The 20,917-nt window shown below is 33.5% G+C and overlaps 1 protein-coding gene across 3 annotated transcripts in view; it reads right to left on the bottom strand.

Annotated features, from left to right (window-relative positions):
• Positions 1-8: 8 nt before the first annotated feature.
• Positions 9-20,917, bottom strand: part of LOC105475805 (zinc and ring finger 2) — a 90,291-nt gene continuing 69,382 nt past the window's right edge. Inside the window, exons 3-5 of one of the 3 annotated variants that reach the window (XM_011731322.3) lie at positions 13,283-13,388; positions 7,034-7,113; positions 9-3,442 (exon numbers count right to left, since the gene is read on the bottom strand). In XM_011731322.3, coding sequence (XP_011729624.2) covers positions 7,056-7,113; positions 13,283-13,388 — 164 coding nt within the window. In that variant the 3' untranslated portion in view covers positions 9-3,442; positions 7,034-7,055. The other 2 variants (XR_011622273.1, XM_071094990.1) reach the window with 2 other exon arrangements.

Raw genomic sequence — 20,917 nt, 5'->3', positions numbered from 1 at the left:
ATGCTTTGCAAATATAGCTTATTTTTAAAAAAATTCCCCTCTTCCACTCTTATGTTAGGTAATATTTACAATGAATTTACAGTCTTTTTCATTTAAAACAATGTCAGTATATCTTGCTATAAGACACTAATTTAAGTGACTGTTTTTAACGTCACTATACCCAAACTTAGCAATAGGGCTGTGAGTCAAACAAACTTTGAAAAGGAACCTGCCATTTTCATTAACTCATTCAGACTGTAATCTTTGAAATACATATGGCAGATATGCTGAGGCTATTTGGGGGCTACATTTTAGTAAAGTAGCTAGAGTGAAAACTGAAATAACTACGTAACATTTAAAAGAAATATAAGAGTTGCACTAAGAAACCAAAACTTACATATTATGTAACATAACCTTTTTAATGTTGTTTTTGCTAACACAAAAAAAGTTATGCCGTTATTTATATTTCAATTACAACACTGCTCTTAAAACACAATCTATAATCCGTCTTGTAACCAGGAAAAACACATATTAAGACTATGCTTAGTCTGTATCTCTGGCAAAAAGCCAAAGTAAAACAGAATAATTTTACTTTCTCCTAAACATTCTGGTAAGGGGGGAAAAAAAAAAAAAGCCAGATCAAAGTAAGGTGAGGATTCAAAATTGGCAATAAATCCATTATGGACAAACAGTGGCACTAAAGTGAACTTTCAGAACATATTGCTTTCTACATATGCATGTGTGATCTTATTTGAACATGAGTATTTACAAAGATTCTAGAAAGCTAAAACCAACTTGATAACCTAGGCTTTCAATCTTTATTGTCTCCCTCATAATAATTAGTTGTCAGTAGTTTCAGCTTAGTATTTAAATATCTATTGTGATTTTATATCTTACTTATACTATTCAGTGTTTGCATAATAAATTTACAAATATTTTAAGTGACATTATATAGAATATTACTTGTATTTTCCAGAATAACGACTTTGACTTTGAATAAAAACTGGAACATTTGGGCTTTAAAAACATTTTTTTCCCTCAATTGCTAAGTTGTTCTTTTTAGGAAGTCACTGACAGAGATTGAATTTAAAGTAAAAATGTCAACTTTGTAAATTTTGTCAAAAAAGGGATTGCTATAAACAGATTTAAGTGAATACTGTTCCAGACAAATATAATAATCAAGTAGCACTTGACACTGACAAGCACTGAACTTTCTTTAAAACCATAGGAGCTTCTATTGTAGCAAATGCAGCACAGAACCTTATGACAAAGAGGGGCTAAAAAGTGAATTTAAGCCAATATAGGTTAGAAAGTAAACAACGGAACTATTAAATTGGTGCAAAAGTAATGGCAGTTTTTGCAATGACTTTTGCATTAACCTATCACAAAATCAACTTCCAGGAGAATATAGTTAATCCTCACAGCTGTAATAAATCTCTTCCTTTAAGAATGGAAGACAACAAAACAATTCTCATCACAACAGTATACCAGTAACAGAAAATGAATCAATTATTCACATTCTAAGAGGTTTTACTTGAGGAGGCTGGGCAGGAGGGTATGAAAGCTTACAAAATCGAAAACATGAAATAAAATGAATTCAAATTAAGACTTCATGGTAACAGAAAAAAATCAGAAAAAGAATTGTTTCGTTAAGGGATGAATATTTTCCATAACTAGTTAAAAAGCACCTATTAAACTGTGCCTTCAGCTGTCAAAATGGAGGTTTTGGATTCCTTTAGCAATTGCAGCATAACAAAAGGCATTTCACAGCATAACTTCAGGGAAAATGTTATCTGATCTGGAATCATACAAAAAGCAATTAAAAACTCTTAATTATTTATAATACACAAATTTTTCTGGGTAGCAGCAGTTGCTCCTGTACTTGCCCTTTTAAAAAATGTGAAACAGAAGCCAGAAAAAGTAGGGGAAAAAGTTTAGAGAAGATTAAGAGTAGCAGCGTTAAATAAAACAGCAAATTCTTAAATACATTAGGAGTAAAGAAAGATTAAAACAAGGAAACAGTACTTACTGTGCAACTTTCAATTATACCAAGTAAAGTGCACCACCTAGTCACTGATAACATTTTCCCTATGTTGAAAACACAAAACCTACTTATCGATATTTTTGATATTAAAAAAAAAAAAGACATTCACTATTGTAGCCCTGACAACTCTTCCAGTATTTTTAACCATTCAGATGTATTATGTGGGAATATTTATTAACATAATTTTGTTTAACACATTTCTTTCTATACAAACTGAATTTAAAAGTGTCTATAACATTTTCAATTACAGTAATAACACATGAATAAATTATAAATTAACAAAATCTTCATATCTACTTTAAAAAAATCATTTATCAAATGCTAACCTCCAGATTATCTGGAAAATTAAAGATGCAAATTGTTATAAATCTGGCATCCCAATTAAATTACAATTTTTTAAGGTATATAAAATCTCCCTCAAATTATTCCAAGTTTCACTCCAGAAAATTTTATTTTACCCTTTTCTTAAGTTTACAGCCTGCTGAACATTTTACCCAAATTTGAGAGAACTGCCTGGAGATGCAAAGCACAATAAAATAATTACATGAAAAGAACAAACAAAAGATACCCGTTAAAACAGTTATTTTAGCTGGCAGCACTTAAAATTGGTAATCTGTATTTTTTTTTAAGTTGCATAGCTGCAAGATGATTCACTGCTGATTAACTGCTGAGCAGTTTTATTTAAGAGGATAAGAATATTTAATAAATTGCAATTCAGTAGAATATTCTATATTTAATTAAAATGTAATTATGTAATGTGATTTGCTCTTTGGACTGCATTCTGATATTAAACCTTTAATTTAAAAATATTAACATATTTTAGCTTTCCTATGTAGAAGTCTATTTTCCACTCTTGGGGGAAAAAATGGAAGAACTTGAGATCATGGTCTACATTCAGAGAATGTTTTTACTGCTTGATTACATTTCTTGGTTTCACATTTAACACTTTAATTTATAAGAAGTAAATTATATGTTTTTCAATTTAAGAACAGATGAATGCAGAAACATTATGTTGGGGAAAACAAAGAGACCCCAAACTGAAAAACAAAACAAATCAAAACATAACTAGTTGTGCAGCTCTGGAGAACTCAATAAAAAGTAAATCAACTTTGAAATCAGTTAACTTTGGCATCTGAATACAAAATGTTTATCAGTATTACCTATGTAGATGACTATTAAGGGATATGCAGCATTTTCAAAATCCCTGTGTGTCCTTTGTATGCATGTTTGGTACACTGAGTTCTGTGGTCACTGTCCTCTCTTCAGCAGGGTTTTTACCCCAGTATGATTGTCCATCTCTGTATTACCAAGTCCCACAAAACTCAGATTTCTGGCTGAGTATGCCTGCATTTTTGTTTCTCCAGAGACAGATCTTCATATCCTCTTGGTTTTTCAAGCATCTTGTAAAGACGAGAAAACCTGTGTAAAAATAGATTTCTCCATGAACACTGCTTTAGTTACTGTAAGTTTTCATACCCTTACTTACTGTTCTGAAAACTCATAAAGCCAGTGATCTGGAGAAGAACAGATTAAGACACAGAAGGACCAATTAAAGTTTAGTCACAAAAAATACATAACGAAGTCATCCCCCTTTCACAATAAGGACTACACCCAAGTAAAGAATGCACACACACGGAGTTTTAAAATATTTCTCCTAAGTAACTAAAAATCCCAAAAAAAAGCACAGCAATTTTCTAACTAATTAAGACCACAAATATTCATGTCTCTCTATTTTGGGTTGATTGTTAAATTCTTATGCTGAAGGATATCGAAAACGTTGAGCTTTATGGCTACATAGTGCCTTACAAAATGTTTTAACAACACTGAATCCTCCTCAAACCCATATACCTTTAATCTAGGACTATTAAAATGTATACAAAAATGTATCACTTGATAAATAAGGTCAGGACAGAAGCAAAAATGTACAAGAGTCAAGATATTCCATGTCTATAAATTCTTAAAAATGACTCTTCAAGACCCACAGAAGCAGACTCCATTGGTTCAGATTTCTGTAGACACCTGATGAACAGAGCATGTAGTAGGCTAGTTTCAAATTCAGGTTCTATATATGAAAACAAACAAATAAGCAAATATAACACTCATATGTAACATAAGAAAATGGAAATGTTGTTGAAGACCAACAGACATATGCATTTCAGCTATGAGATGAGATGTATGCTCCACATATCCCATAAGCTCACTGTGACACTAAAGGAAAAATTCAGCCGATGAAAGAAAAAAATTGTATACGACATAATTCCACCTCACAAAAAACAGCTTATCAGCTCTATGGTCTAAATATTTGTGTACTCCCAAAATTCCTATGTTGACACCTAATCTGCAGTGCTATAGTATTAAGAGGTGGGACCTTTGGGACATGATTAGGTGATGAGGGCTCTGACCACATGAATGCAGTCAGTATCATCACAGAAGCTTGAGGGAGTCTGTTGTCCCACCACATGAGGACACACAGAAGGTGCCATAAATGAGGCATGAGCCCTCATCAGACACCAAATCTACTGGCTGGAACCTTGATCTTAGACTTTCCAGCTTCCAGAACTGTAAGCACTATATTTCTATCATGTATAAATTACTCAACTAAGGTATTTTGTTACAGCAGCCCAAAATGCACTAAGAAAGAATAAAAAGACAAATTTTACCTATAGATGAAGGATTTAGATGTATTATTTTGACATGTAAAATACTAAGACAAAAATTTCATTTTGTTAGCAACAGTTTTCAGTACTTCCCTTACAATGCTTCTATAATTTTAGCCACAGTTTCCTTTTGTCTCAAACGTAAGGTGACAATGAAGGCATTCCAAACCTTTTCTATGGTGAAAAAAAAACATATGTGCACATATATTCAAAATACCACTCCACCACTATACTTCTCTTACCCAGTATTCTTACTTCCATTCACATTTATTTATCTATTTAGACAGGGACTTGCTCGGTCACCCAGGCAGGAGTGCACTGGTGTGTTCATAGCTCACTGCAGCTTCAAACTCCTTATCTGAAGCAATCCTCTGGCCTCAGCCGCCCAAACCTGGGATTACACTGTGAGCCACAGTGCTCAGCCTCAATTCATATTTTAAATGTGTCAAGGCATATTCTGAGTAAGTTCACAGGAAAGGTTAAAATCTGACCGTCTTTTAGTACTCTACAGTTTACCAAGGCTTTCACATTTCACATGCACATGCGTAGTCTTATGAGACTCAACTGCAGTTCTCATTTCAGGTGCTATTGCTGCTATTATCCCAAATCTTCTCTGTCAATATTCTAATCTGCTACTCTTAAATCATCTTCCACCAATACAGCAACAGAATTCCTTGACTGTGTTTATTACCTCAACACTTTTATTCTCAAATTTAAGAGAAGTTATTGAAATAAAAGGAAATGGGGGGACCAGCACAGGACTAGACCTCAGGATGTCATCTGGTCTAGTTCCTTGCCATCAGTCTCAGCCTCCCAGAAAAGTCTGCTGTTACTGTCTTGAGTCCCTGAACAAAGAGACTCTAACTCATGAAATTTAGCTAATTCTAGGATTAGCCAAAATGCTCTGCCTTGATACAACAATCCAATGCTTTATATCATCTCTGCAAGTCTTTTCATAAAAGCTTTTCATATATTTGAAGATAGCAATTAACCTTTATTTTTTCAAAGCTAAATGATGTCAATTTGATGTACTTATGAAATGTGAAAAAAAAGGCCTATGAAAATACCCAATTGAGGTCAGCATTCAATTCACGAAACATTTTCAGATAATGCAGAACCACGAAAAACTTAAATCAATAGAACAAAACTAGTTTTTTTTTTTTTTTTCGGTTGTAAAATGCAACTTTATTTTTTGCCTACTATATAGACAGGCACTTTATTACATGCTAAAAATACAAAAGTGAATGATTAAATTGAATGAATAAATTTATGATGCGACTTTTGGAAGAAAATGTTCCTACCTAAAAAGAGTGAAATTGCTAAGAGCAGTCTTTGGAACCAGAATGCCTGGGTTCAAATTTCATCCCCATCAACAAACTAGTTATCTGACCTTGAAAAGTCAAGTTTCTTAACCTCTCTAGACTTAACTTCTTCATCTGTGTAACAGGAATAGTAATGGTACTGAGCTCAAAAGGGTTATTGTAACAATTAGATGAGTTACTAACAGATGTAAAATGCTTACAACAACATCTGGCACATAATACTACTAAATGATTAGAACTATTATTTTTTGGTTTGGCTGTTTTTGAGAGAGTCTCGCTCTGTCGCTCAGGTTGAAGTACAGTGGCATGATCTCGGCTCACTGCAACCTCCACTTCCTGGGTTCAAGTGACTTTTTTTTTTTTTTTTTCTGAGACAGAGTCTCGCTCTGTCGCCCAGGCTATCGTGCAGTGGCGCAATCTCGGCTCACTGCCAGCTCCACCTCCCAGGTTCACGCCATTCTCCTGCCTCAGCCTCCTGAGCAGCTGGGACTACAGGCGCCTGCCACCAGGATCGGCTAATTTTTTTTGTATTTTTAGTAGAGATGGGGTTTCACTGTGTTAGCCAGGATGGTCTCGATCTCCTGACCTCATGATCTGCCCACCTCGGCCTCCCAAAGTGTTGGGATTACAGGGGTGAGCCACCACGCCCGGCCTCAAGTGATTCTTGTACCTCAGCCTCCCGAGTAGCTCGGATTACAGGTGTGCACCACCATGCCTGGCTAATTTTTGTATTTTTAGTAGAGACGGAGTTTCACCACACTGGCCAGGCTCGTCTTGAACTTTTGGCCTCAAGTGATCCACCTGCCTGAGTCCTCCCAAAGTGCTGGGATTACAGGCATGAGCCAGCATACCCAGCCAACAATTAGAATTATGTAATATTTTTAATGTAAGTTTTCTATGCAGTAGCCTAAGTGTCTGAAACATACACACACACACTCATGCACCTCAATGAGTAAATGAATAAATTAAAATTATAGTTTAGAATGTATAATTTGGGCTAATGCTTCAAAAAGTAATTACAAAAAAATTACCTATAAAACAGGAAGCTGATGCTTAATCTGAAGGGTGCTCAGGGCAAGATCTATTTACTTCAAACCATTCATCTATGCAGCTAGAAAGGAACAAAACCAGAAAAATTGAGATACTTATACTAATTATGTATATCATGACAGTCACAGTAAAAATACTTACTTCTTGACTTTAATATATTTTTTGCAGAAAAAAATCAGCATTTTAAATTATATTTGGCATACATAAGTAACAGATAAGAATGTTTATTATATTTTGATTCTAAGCAATTAAGAAAAAAAACTTTGCAAAAATATGCTATAAAGTCCTTTAAAGTTCAAATGGAACTACTTCCAAAAGATAATCTGAAGAACTAGCACTTTACTAATATTCAAAACTGAATGACAAATTCGGATAATATCTCTTTTCAAAACAGTTATTCATTTATGCACATTATCAAGCTGTTCATGTCACCTATAAATGTAATAAAAAAAAGCTTTTAAATTTTAATCCTTGCCAATATTTCATCATTTTTAAAGCTATATTTATATGCGATTATTGAATATTTAAATTCTAGCTCACCATGTAATACATATACACACAAATAAATATACCATAAACTATTTGCATTTATGAAGTATTTCATGATCTTATTTTATTAGAAGCTAAATATTAGGGTGCATATGATCATCATCATTGTAGATCTGCACTGTCCAACAGAGTAGACAAGAGCCACATACTGGTAATTTAAGATTTATTTAAATAAAATTTAAAAATCCAGTTCCTTAGTCACACTAGCCACATTTCAAGCGCTCAACAGCAACATGGCTCATGACTACTCTAGGCGACAGCATAGATATAGAACATTTCCATTATGGTAGAAAGTTCTATTTCACAGTACCATGACAGATGACAAAATCAAAGTCTAGTAACTAGCTATTACTTTCCTAACAGCTAGCAAGTTATCCAAGCAAGATTCAACCTGTTCAACATTTTCACTGGTGACATATTTCAAATCTGGGTATGCCGCAAAGCAATAAGGCTTGGTTAATATACTGAAGGGCAAAATTAACATTTATCATCTTCATGTCCAGAGAGGTTGGTTTGGTAGGAAAAGTGATAGATGAAATTAAAAAGAAAAAAGGTAGAGTACCACATCAACAGGTTCTTTCAAATATCTGAATTTCAGTTGCCATTAAAACTTTTGTTCTCTAAATATATACCAGTTTGGCTTAAGATGTTGTTTTCAGCCTGCTCTCTACCACTTGGCCCTGGAAGTTCCATTGTGTCTACCAGAAAATCTCTTAAAACGAAATTCTGAGAATCAAACAAAATACTCCAGATGTGTTAATTCATAATATATCTGAATATTATCTATTTGCAATCTAACATGAGTACTCCTTATTTTACAACCAGGTAATTCTGGCTCATCATGAGAAAGTAATCATTTAAAACTCCAGGTCCTCTTCACATAAATGTCTATCAATCTACTTATGTTCCATTCTAAGCTATATTTATTTGTTATTTACATGATTATATTACCTTCTCTCATGCCCAGCAGGAAAGCACTATCCTCAATTTGGTACTTTTCATTCCTAGGCATCTTATTACTCTATATAACTATATATGCGTATATTCTAAAACAACATATAGTACTGTTTCCATGTTTAAAACAGTTTGAGATTTGCAATTGTTAGTAAGTCTCTTGTTTTCACATTTTCACTTTTTGTTTTTTGAGACAATCTTGCTCTGTCGCCCAGGCTGGAGTGCAATGGCAACATCTCGGATCACTGCAAACTCCGCCTCCCGGGTTCAAGCAATTCTCCTGCCTCAGCCTCCCTAATAGCTGGGATTACAGGCACCACCTGCCACACACCCAGCTAATTTTTTTTTTTTTTTTTTTTTTCCAGTAGAGACAAGGGTTCACCATGTTGGTCAGGCTAGCCTTGAACTCCTGACCTCAGGTGATCCACCAACCTCAGCCTCCCAAAGTATTGGGATTATAGGCATGAGCCCCTACCGCACATGGCCTGTTTTTACATTTTCATTGTGCACAGCATTCCATTATATAAATATACACAATTTACATATACATTCTTTTACTGATGGATATTTTCAATGATGCTATGAATATTCTTTGAGATAAGGAGTTTGTGCCCAAATACAAGTTAATTTCCTCATTAAGCACACTGTTTCAAATCACTTAAAAAAATCACAGCAAAGCTTTCTCAATGAAAGAAGCATAGTGTTGACTTAACTGGCAGAAACTCCTTATTGCCTTCTGGACTTGCACTTTGAATAGTAGCACTGTCTTACAGCAAAAGATCAAGAGTTTCTCTAGGGCATACATGCAGAGGTGGAATTACTGAGTTGTAGTATATGTACTCCACACAGCTATTACAGAGTTATCTACAAAATATGCCTATTTATATTATTTATTGGCCAATTGAAGGTCCTTTTTTCTGAACTGACTGATAGTTTTCTAGGAAACTATTATCCAGGTATTTCAGTTATAATATACAGGTTTTTGACAAACACTGCTTTCCACAAAACTGTAAGCTAAAAGTAACTGGGCTTGGGGGCAAAGTCAGGTTTAAGGCAGACTACTCAAATAACACAATTTTATCACCAGAACAAAGACATGCTCATTCCCAATAAATAGAACACTACTGTAAATATGTTTTTTTTTTAAATGGTGAAGTTAGCTTTACAGAAAGAGGATTAAGGTAGGATTGAGACTGCTGAGTTACAAAGAAAAAAGCTAATGCACAAATTGTGAGAACTGTGAAATAAGGACTCCACAACAAAGCCCATGGTCTAACTAAACTAAGAGTAAGAACACGGGGAGATGAGTATACTGTAGCTGTTATCTGATGAAGCAGAACATTAATGTGCTGGAAAATCTTAGGCAGAACCAGTAAGATCCTGATTATATTGTCTTCACTCTCTCATTTACCAGTTGCAATGAGTTCAGTGCATTACAGAAAGTCATAGAGGGAGAATATTATTTCCAATACCAAACCTCTTTTATTATGTGTATTGAAAAACAATCCTAGTATAAAGTCTAGTTTTTCACTTTTTTGCTGTGTCATGAAACAAATAAGTTTTAAATTTTAATAGAGCCAAATTTATTAATCTTGAAATTATTTCTTGGGGAGAAGTGTATCCCAGACAAAAAAATAATTCCCTACCAAGAGGTCAAAAACATTTCCACTATTTTCTTTCCTCACCACTTTAGATTTTGGTTCTCAGAGGCAGGTGTTTAATCAACCTAGAATCGACTTTTATTTCAAATGCAAGATAAGGACTCAACTGTTTTTCCATATCAATAACCAATTGATCCCAGCACCATTTATTGAATAGTTCATTCTTTCTCTCCTATACTGTAATTCCATCTCTGGCAAATCAATTTTTTTCATTTATTCAACATTTATATAGCATCTATTATCTATGTGTCAGCACTCGTTTATACCCTTACAGTCTATGAAGTTGTTTCTACTGTCCTCATCTTATGAATTGAGAGAGAAAAAAACTAACTTGACCAAAATCACACAGAGAATTAGTGGAGGAGCTGGGATTCAAATATTGAGTGTCCTGACTTCAAAGTCCATGCTCTTAACTCCCATGCTATGCTTTCTCTCCAGATAGGCACAAGTGTTTATGGACTCCATTCCGTTCCACTGGCTCACCTGTGCCATTTCCATACTGTCTTAATCAATATGGTCTTATAATAAATCTGTACAGGACAAGTTCCACCAACATGGTGTTCTTCTTCATGAGTGTCTTAACTGTTCTTGGCCCTTCACTCGTCGGTCCCCATGTAGTTTTGGCAGCAACTTGTCAAATTACATGAACTAACCAGTTGAGATTTGACTTAGGTAGTATTAACTATATAGAGCAATCTGAGGTAAAATGACATCATTATGACACTGAGTCTTCCTATCTACAGTATGGTATATGTCCAGATTTATTTCAGATTGCCTATATCTTTCAATAAAGTTTTCAAATGTTATCTAAAGTCTTATATATCTTTTATAAAATTTAATCCTAATACGCCTTATAGTCCTTTTAGTCTCTGTTGACATTAATGTTATAGTTTAAGATATATTTCCTTTTTTCTTGTTGCAATATGAATGCAACTTATTTCCATAGGTTGATCTCATATCCGGCAACCCTGTTGAACTCTCATGAATTTTAATAATTTATCCAGTATTTATTGTTAGCTTTTATTTTTAAATCATTAATATGCAAGGGTAGAATTTTACTGAAAGCTTTCTCACATTTATTAAGTTAATGTTTCTTTAATTTGTTAATGTAGTAAATTACATCTACACATTTTCTATCTTACAGTATCTTTGCATTCCTAGCATAAATGCAACTTGGTCATGAGGCATTATTTTAGATATATATTGTTAGATAGTTATTGTTGAGTTGAGTTTGTTGATATGTTTTGGACTTTTATATATATGTTCATAAATGAGAGTGCTTCCTAATTTTCTTTCCTGTACTGTCACCTGAGTTTGGTATCAAGTTTATACTTTTCTCATAAAATAAACGGGAGAACCATCTTTTTCTACTTTTTTGAAGAATCTAAGGTTGTTAGCATGGTGTTCTCTGGATATCTGGTAGAATTCATTGTTGCATTGTCTCTACAGGCCTGTTTTTTCTCATTATTTTTAATTTCTACTGCGTCTGAATTCACATTCCTCATTTTTTCCCTCTAGAGGCAATCCTGTTCTGAACCAACTGGTGGTTTGTGGGTCTCTAGTATGTCATTTTAAAATTTATTTTCTTCTCTGATCTTCATTATTTTCTTCTATTCTCTTTGTGTTTATTCTGCTGTTACTTTTCTAATTTCTTAAGTAAGAAACTTGGCTTATTGGATTTTCAGCCTTTCTTTCTACTGTAACATGAACCTTCTGAGGATCACTCTAGGTACTTGTCAAAAATATCACTGTAATTCAGTTCTGAGTATTTCCTGCATTCCATGATGATTTTTTCTTTGATCCACAAGTTACTCAAAAGTATTTATGAGGATTATTTACCTTTTTATTAGTGACATCTAATAGTAGTCAGTGTACAGCATCCTATATGGCACCAATTCTTTGTACTTTGCTGTGATTTACTTTATGGTCTAGGACATGATCAATGTCTATAATACTTCATGTGTGGTTGAAAAATATGTATTCTCTAATTAATTGATGGGCACAGATACAAATATGTATACACATCAATTAGATCAAACTTGTTAACTGCATTGCTCTATTTTTCTAGGTCTTGATTCATTTTTTGTGTATGTGGCTTGACTCAATGAAAGGTATATTGAAATGTCCCATTCTGATGATAAATTTGTCAGTTTTGTCTGAGGGTTTTATAAATATTTTGAGTTATTAGATACATAAAAACAGAATGTCATATACTTTTTGTCATTCTATAGGAATTCTACCCCTAATAATGCTTTTTGCTGTAAAGTTTGCTTTGTCTAATACTACTAGTTTAGCTTTGCAGATTTTCTTTTAGTTAATATTTGCCTGGATATAGTTGTCTATCCTTTTACTTTCAAATGTTATGTATCCTTATGTTTAAATGTGTTATCAACTATCTATCCCAACCTTTCAATCTGTTTTTCAGCTAGTAGGTTTGTTCTATGTATATTTATTATAACTGATATCTTTGGATATATTTTTGTCTCCATATTTTGTTTTATTTACTCTGTTTTCTCTAAGTTTTTCCCCCACCCTATCTTTAAGTATTAAGTACCGTATTTTCATCAGGTTGAAAGTTATAGTTTTCTTTTTGTGGTTACCTTAAACTTTTTTTTAACCCCCAATTTTGTCTGTATCACCCTAAAAGCAAGAAGACCATATGAGAAAGCAGACAGGTTTTGGAGTCAAGCAGATTCCAAATCTACTGGAATCTCAGCTCTGCCATTTACTAGCCTTGTAACCTTGAGGAAATTCCATACTGCCCCTTAGCTTATTTCCTCAATTGTAAAATGCAATGGTTACAAGGCTTACATGAGATAATCTATTTAAGAAGCTATGGACAACAGCTGGGTCATAGCACATGCTTTAAAAATAGTAGCCTTTTGGATACAAACAGATGTGGGCTCAAGTCTTAGTTCAAGTAGAGAAAAAAGATCATTAAGTTTTAAGAAGTGTGTGTGAGACAGGGAGGGGGTGGTTTCAATGAAGATTCCTTTTCAGCCCTAATTACAATGTTAGAAACTGTGAGAATAATCTTTTACTCTAATACCAACTTGGTGAACTTACCCTTTATGATATATGCATAGACAAGGCAGTCGTGCTATAGTATCTCCCTGCTGCAATTCTTCAAGGCATATTGCACATTCCCCAGCATCTTTACTCAGTACATCCTCTGAAGAAAGATAAAATGAATTCAGGGCAATAAAATTATCCATCAAATTGAAAAAAGAATTATGTGAATGCTAATAAATAAAAAGTTGTGATTCTACCTTACTTGGCATACCTTTTCATCAGAAATACATAAAACTCAGCACGTGTATCTGAAATACTATTCATAAATGACTGAATAATGTTCACCTTTACTCCCAGTGTCTCGCGTTTTCATTTCTATTTTACTGAAGCATTTCAGTAAGCAAAAACAGTACAGAATCACCCAAGTTGTGCAGATTTTGCTCTATAAGTTTATCAATAAGCTAGTTATTTGTACCATGAATTTCTTTTCCTTTAATGTGATCATGATAGTTCAAAGAATTTTACAGTGTAATGTGGCAAAAAAGACATGAAAACAAAATACTATAATTTTAAAAATTACAAAATAATAAAATTGGGTAAGTACAAGAAATCACCGCGAATGTGGGACTTTTAAAAAGTTGCTTAACTCAAGAAAATGCAAAGGAATATCAAAAGTTTTGTGTAGATTCTGAAAGAGACTTTTGGAAATCTGATGACTTCAGAATTGGATGCAGCAATTCTTCATAATCTTTTTCCATGACAATGCCAAGCCTACTCCAGGCATTAATTAGAGTGGCTTCCAAAAGATCTGCAGGGTATTTAAAAACGAACAAACAAACAGACGAACAAACAAAAAACTCTATGGTATGCTTAAAATCTCCAAGGGTAAATCTCTTCATAATACACATTTTTCTTTTAAAAATTATATTCTAATGCTAAATTTTAATTTTTAAAAGCAGTTTGCTTAAAATAGAGTATGTAAGCCAGATTTACTTTGTTACTCTTTTTTAAACGCAGAACAAAACATGCCATTACTGAAGAACATGGATAAACTGCTCCAGAGTATATGTTCTTCGTTTAGAGAATAGAAAGCTAAAGCAGGAACATGCAATATGAATTTATACTATAATTAACAAATTACTGCTTTTCAAAATAAAAAATCAAATATGCTAAACGGGAAAGACTGCATCAATCTTTACCTAAATTCTGAAAGAAACAGAAAGGCAGGGAAGTTTTCTAAAGTTATATATTTGTTTGATATGCCCATTCTTCCTATAAAAACCAATCAACAAATTCGATTGTGTACATTATCTGTAATAGTACCTTGCAGAAAAATTCATTCTATAAGAAGTGGTTCTTCCCTTTAATTATTCATTTGAGACTGCACATTAAGAGGGAACACAGACTCTATTTGGTCTACATAAGAGAAGTTACCAGGAGATGATTTACTCAGAAGGCTGGAGGAGGTAACAGGGCACCTTCTGCAGAATAAGCAAAGGCCTCAGCAAGACGGGTTTATATCAGCTGAACGGACTGAATACCTTAGGAGTGATTTCAGCTAACTACTGGGCAGCTCACAGGCTAATGTATTACAATCAGAAACTTAAGCAGGTAAAGATTTCTGGACAAGCAAAGCTGGATAAATGGAAAATGTTATTACCACTTCCCTGAAGTGCCCTCCCTTTCCCCAGTTTTTTTTTCTCTTGGCCCTAGAGATCCTACCCACTACTCCCACTCCATCCTGCACCCCATGCCTTTTCTCATCCTCTTGATCTCCATTTTTCTCTTATTGTTCTGGTATCTTTCAATAGGAGATTCAGATAGGGAACAAGTTTAATGTAAAGCATCTTACTGATAGCAGTGAGAACAAAAAGAAAAAGGATCTAAAGGAAACACTAAAAAAACTTGGTAAAGGTCTATAATTCCAAGTAATATGGTATATTCTCACCACTTACATATTTTTTCATCACAAAGATATACCATTCTTATAAAAGAATTATGTGAGAATAAGTTTCACAACCAATTTTAAAAAGTCAACCACCACTTTTTATCAAACCTAAAACATAATATGCACCATTAGCTTTATATACCACCAAATAAAAAAAAAAAAAAAACGCTTCCATTAAACTATGATGCAACATCGATTTTAGCCGTATCTCATTTTCAGAGCTCTTCAAAGTCTGAGATGAGAATATTTTAAAAGGTCTAAATTTTATCCTATTTATAAGAAAATTTACAGTACAACAAAGACAAATCCAGCCTATCTGTAACTAACAGAATGATACATATTTTAAGAACACAATGCTTAAAATTGACAGGGACGAGACTTATCCCTCAGATGCTTTGCAGGTACTAATTTTAAACAATCTTTTTAGTGTAATTCAGAATGCTGGGTTAAAGTCATTTAAAAGATAAGCTCCCTTAAACCCTAGCAATAAAAAATAATCAGAACTGTACTTCAGAATTGTATTTTCTCTTCAAGGAAAGTATACCTGTACACAAAAACATCCCGAACACACTGATTTCAGTGTAGAAACAGCCTAGTGTCTACTAAAAATAGCTTCTAGTGAAATAATCTCTGCTCAGAAAATTAAATGCTAATGTTAACATATTGTAGCCACTGATCAGCTGCGTTTTGATGAGCAACTCTGAGTTAGAAGATAGTTCACTCTGACTTCAAAACCTCATGATTACAGCTTCAAATAGCAAATGCTTAATTTTCACATTTTAAAGTCTTGTTTCCACTAGAATGTGTCTTTGTAGGTTTAGAAACACTTTCAGTTTTGAAAATTCACTGTGGAATGTGATTAATTTTTACCTACCTGAGGGTTTGCTAGAGTAGTCCCCTCTCTCACCCCTATAATGACACTTTCATTCAAAGGAAAGTTTTGAGCTTTTGCCTTCCCATAGGTAACTAGGTTTCACAATTTTGAAAGACTTGTTAGTAATGTAATACATTCATACTTAAAAATAGGACCTGGAAATACCACTAAACCCAGGATACTAAAGCATCTTCAAGACAGTTGGGAAAAGATAAAAAATCTAAAGATCAACCAGTTGAAAACATTCATGAAGATATCACCCACAGGGATTAAGAGTCACACTTCGGAACCGGAATATCTTGGGGTAGACTACTAACTAGCCAAAAGTGATATTAAAGAAGCAGAGAAGGGAACACTCACAGATTTAACTACAATAGTTGGCTAGTCTGGATTCCTCCTCCACAAGCAACGATCAATGGAGACACGCGAGATTGTAAATAGGGAACTAAACATGTTGCTTTATAAGACATCTTAACATCTACAGTACCTCAACATCTATAGTAGTAAATGTTAAATAAGCGCATTGCTTACCAATTAAGTGCCTTGTCTTAGTCATGTAATCTATGCATTAATTTAGATGTACTGATTACAGGAAAAGAAAAGTTAAAAGACTGGAAAAGAGCAATGATTTTTAACCAGAAGTGGGCACTAGAATCACTTCAATGGGTGCATTTTCAACATTTAACAAAAAATTGTATGTACCTGAGCCCCATCCCTGGAGATTCTGAAATATATGCCTGCCTCACAAATGCGATTGCTATCAAAGAATAGCATAAGTAGAAAGAGTCTAAGATTTAAAGTTGAAAACTTAATATGAATTTCCATTCTCACGAACAAAAATGTTCATCAACCTCAAGTTTCCTTTTATTCTTCTGCTAAAGGTACTCAAAATATTAGAGATGAAATTTTAAATAATTGTATGAAAAAAATTTTTAAGTTATAAAAAACACTAAACAAAATGTTAGTTATTACCAGATAGTACTTCATGCACCTCTCCAAAAACAAAGTCAGTCATCTTCCTATTTCTTTTGCTCTCCATCTTGGTATTCCACTTGTTTCAAAATTAAACACTGTCATCAAATAACTCCATGAAGACCACGAACTTAGGCACCTATTATAACTGCCAGGTTGGGAACAACTCCAAGCAGATGACGCTGCCTAATTAATTTATGTTTTGGCTTCATTCCATATTTTAAAAGGATTAAAAATATGCACTTAACGTGCTTTTGACATATTTAAGTCACATGTTAATCCTATGAAGTAATAACTATTGTCACCTTCATTTTACACATAAGGAAACTGAGGCTCAAAGAAGTAAAGTAACTTACCAGAAGTTACTAAACTAGTAAGTCCTGGTGTCAGGATTCAAATTTAGACTAAGTCCTTGGCATTTTTCCTACTTCATGAATTCTGCTACAAGAAACAATTTCACTTTAAAGTAACACAAATATCAAAGCAACTGGACTGTTTTAAACAACTAAGTTTTAAATAAGCTACATATTTAGAGGAAGTGCTGTCAAGACTGGTCACACGCTTTATCTTCTGGATAAAATAACTGAAATGACCTTACAATTAACTGCTTACACAATTTAAAACAGCTCTGTACAACAGAACTACGGAGGGTGATGAAAAAACATTTTTTATCTGTGCTGTCCACAATGGTAACCACTAGCCACATATGGCCTGGAAACAGCACTTGAAATGTGGCCTGTGAAACTGAGAAACTGAATTTTTAATTTAATTTTGGTAAAATATGAAACTTTAAAATATATAATGGGTAATGAATACACATTTATAAACTAGTTACAAACTTCTGTTACTTGATATTTCACTTACAGCTTCTCAAGCTCTTAAAATATGCATTGTCCAAAGAAATTACTTAAAATTCAAGCAGCCAAATATGCAAAATTAAAATACTTAGCAGGTCCAAGCACATATCCATATAGTTATTGCAGATCAAGACAACATGAAAAAAAAAGAAAGCAAACAGCCAAAATTCTTAAAAACAAAAAACAAAACAAAACAAAAAAACAAACCAAATCAACAAATAACACTGAATTTGTTAGGCAGCCAAGGAAACTTCATGCGAAAATTTCATAATCATCACAACTTTATTTTCAGATCAAGCATCCAAACAGGTATATGATCTTTTCAGCAAAATACAATGCCAAGCACTATTATGGATCAGGCATTTTACCTGAAGACTTATTTTTTGTTCTTGAACCCTCAATGATAGCAGTAGAAAACAAAAGCAGCTGAAATGTGAAATAATCCCTAGAAAAATCAAGAATTAAAAAAATTTACAACATTAGTAAAAAGCAATTACTCAAAGAACAAAAAGTTGGGGCTCACAAGTTTTAATAAATACTTTCATATATTAAGTTATCTCTTATAGGTATAAAAGAATGTAACAATTCTTTCAATTACAGATCCATGAGCTATTACTGTACTCAAATATAAATAGGCTTAGAAATGATATTTAACAAAGGGAAGCTGCCATTTTCACTGTAAGATAAATATATCAATAAAAATATGGGAATAACGTTTATCAATCTGGGCTTCTCTGCCTAGATGCCACCGAAAATTACTTTTTCAATGCTTCTCTAGTTTAAATGTAACTAAGAATTGATTGTTAAACATGTAGCTACCCTTCACCTGCACTGTTAGAAACTTAATGCAAAATTAAGACTAATTCTTTAGGAGGAAATAAAATTTGTTTTGATGACTTTTTTAAAAAAGTTTATACTCTTGGGGATATTCTGGAAATTGAAATTTGGTGAATTCGCCAAGAAAATGTAACTAAAATAAAATGGAACACAAATCAGAAACTCTAAAAGCTACAATATACAAAAGGAGCACTAACTCCACACTTTGACATAGCTTTCTTGGGCCTTTTTGCTCCTAACTTACCTTAAAAAGCTAACTCAGGATTAAGTATTTTATAAAGTTAAATACCTCACAAGTCACAAGTAGTCACACAAGTTGTCTAGGAAATTATTAGATTACCAAGTTATTTCCCAACCATCAAATCAAACTAAAATAATTTTCCTATGCCCTCTAATTGTCACAAATCAACAATAAAGTAAAACTTAAAAACAATTACACTGATTTGTTAAAGCCTAAACAAATATTTTCCTAAATGAGTTGTCCACATGAACAAGAAAAAAAAATGGAACTGCTGAATACAAACCAAAATAGAATAAAGTATACTTTAAAGTAAAATTTCAGGTTCATTTCTCTTCAATCGCTATGGAGAGAAAAGCATCAGTCCTGAAAAAACAACAAAGCTAATATCCTTATCTGATTTTCAAGCTTATTACTGTATACTTTTAAAATTAGGCAAATGTTTACATTTTAATGTATGTAGGCTCATAGTGGCAATAAGAGTCCAGCAATCTGGGTAATACGTAGCAATTTTTTTAAAAAAATTTACAGTTTAGTTTCAAACTCCAACTTGTCCAATTTATTCTGGAATATAATGGGATAATAGTACCTACCTCACAGGGCAGTGGTAGAAATAAATACCTCTCAAATGCCTAGCGAGATAGCTGGAACAGAGCAGGTATGTTCTGAACACTAGGTACGTGATTATTGGCAAGAAGGGAGTCTGAGCTTGTTTTCTGCAATCTGAAATGGTAATAATGATAAAACCTGCTTGACCTGTCTCTTAGGATCCTTATGAAGATCTAAGGAGATAATGCAAATGAAGGTAGTCTCATGGAAGAAGAACAGGCTTGAGCTTTGGACAAGTCACAAACCTCTTTGAGCCTCATTTTCATACAATAAATTGCAAGTCATAATACCTACATCTCACACGGTCTTTAACACTGATGATTAAAAAAAATCTAATGAACGTAAAAATATGTAAAAGGCACTAAATGTTAGCTGAATGTAAACAAAATTTTACTACAGCAATATTGAAATAAGCTGGAAAATGCCAATTCACACAGCTATTACAACATGCAACAATAAATATCAAATGTTACATCAGAACTATCATTAGATTTATAAATCAGGATTTGATATCATTTTGTCAGAATGAATTTAAGGAGTAGTATTACAATGTACATATCTACTACTGCTTTTGTTGAAAGTGAAGTATGTAAGTAAGGCTTTTTCTCTTCCGCTTCTTCTAGAGGATGTGAGATAATTAGCAGGCTATAATCAGTATGCACGGGTCACAAACTCAGATGCCGAAAGATGCAGCTCATCTTAATCGTTTTATAAGAAAAAAGAATAACACAATTGTAACAATAAATGCCTGTTGAATTTGGTCTTGGTTTCAGGGATTTTTAGAGAATGGAAGCAAACTGGTACATGCAGTCCTATCAAAAAGGGGCAGCTGCTGTTAAGAGTAGAATGCCATGGGAAAATAAAGGCCCAGGATGGCCAGATGTACATTTAAAGCAGGTGGAAATGTATATTCATCTGAATACCTATATTCAGATGAATATTCTCATTTGCAAATGCTCAAAAAACATTTCTGATACTGTGTAAGCAAAATAAAACACGGTTGTGAGTCAGATGTGGCCAATTCTTTGCCACCTCTGTATTAAAGAAATAGGGTAAATTCTATGAGGGCAGGGGACCTTGTAGATTTTGCTTATCCCAGCATGCAGCATAGTGTTTTGCACATAGTAAGTGCTTAATAAATATTTTTTGAACAACTAATGAAGCAACAGATCTCAGAAGACTAAGGAAAACACCAAGCAACAAGTGAAGAGCCAATGAACAGAGAAAATGCTCCAAAGCAATGGGTTGTTGTTGCCACTGACTTGAGCACTTTGACTGCTGGTGGTTTTGGTGACTCAGCTGAAGTCAGACCTTTTTTTTTTTTTTTTTTTTTTTTTTAAATTTTTAAGTGTAT

The sequence above is a fragment of the Macaca nemestrina genome, chromosome 4 (assembly GCF_043159975.1).
Source record: "Macaca nemestrina isolate mMacNem1 chromosome 4, mMacNem.hap1, whole genome shotgun sequence".
NCBI lineage: Eukaryota > Metazoa > Chordata > Mammalia > Primates > Cercopithecidae > Macaca > Macaca nemestrina.
The sequence above is the reverse complement of the archived record's forward strand: the minus strand, read 5'-3'. Positions and strand labels throughout refer to the sequence as shown.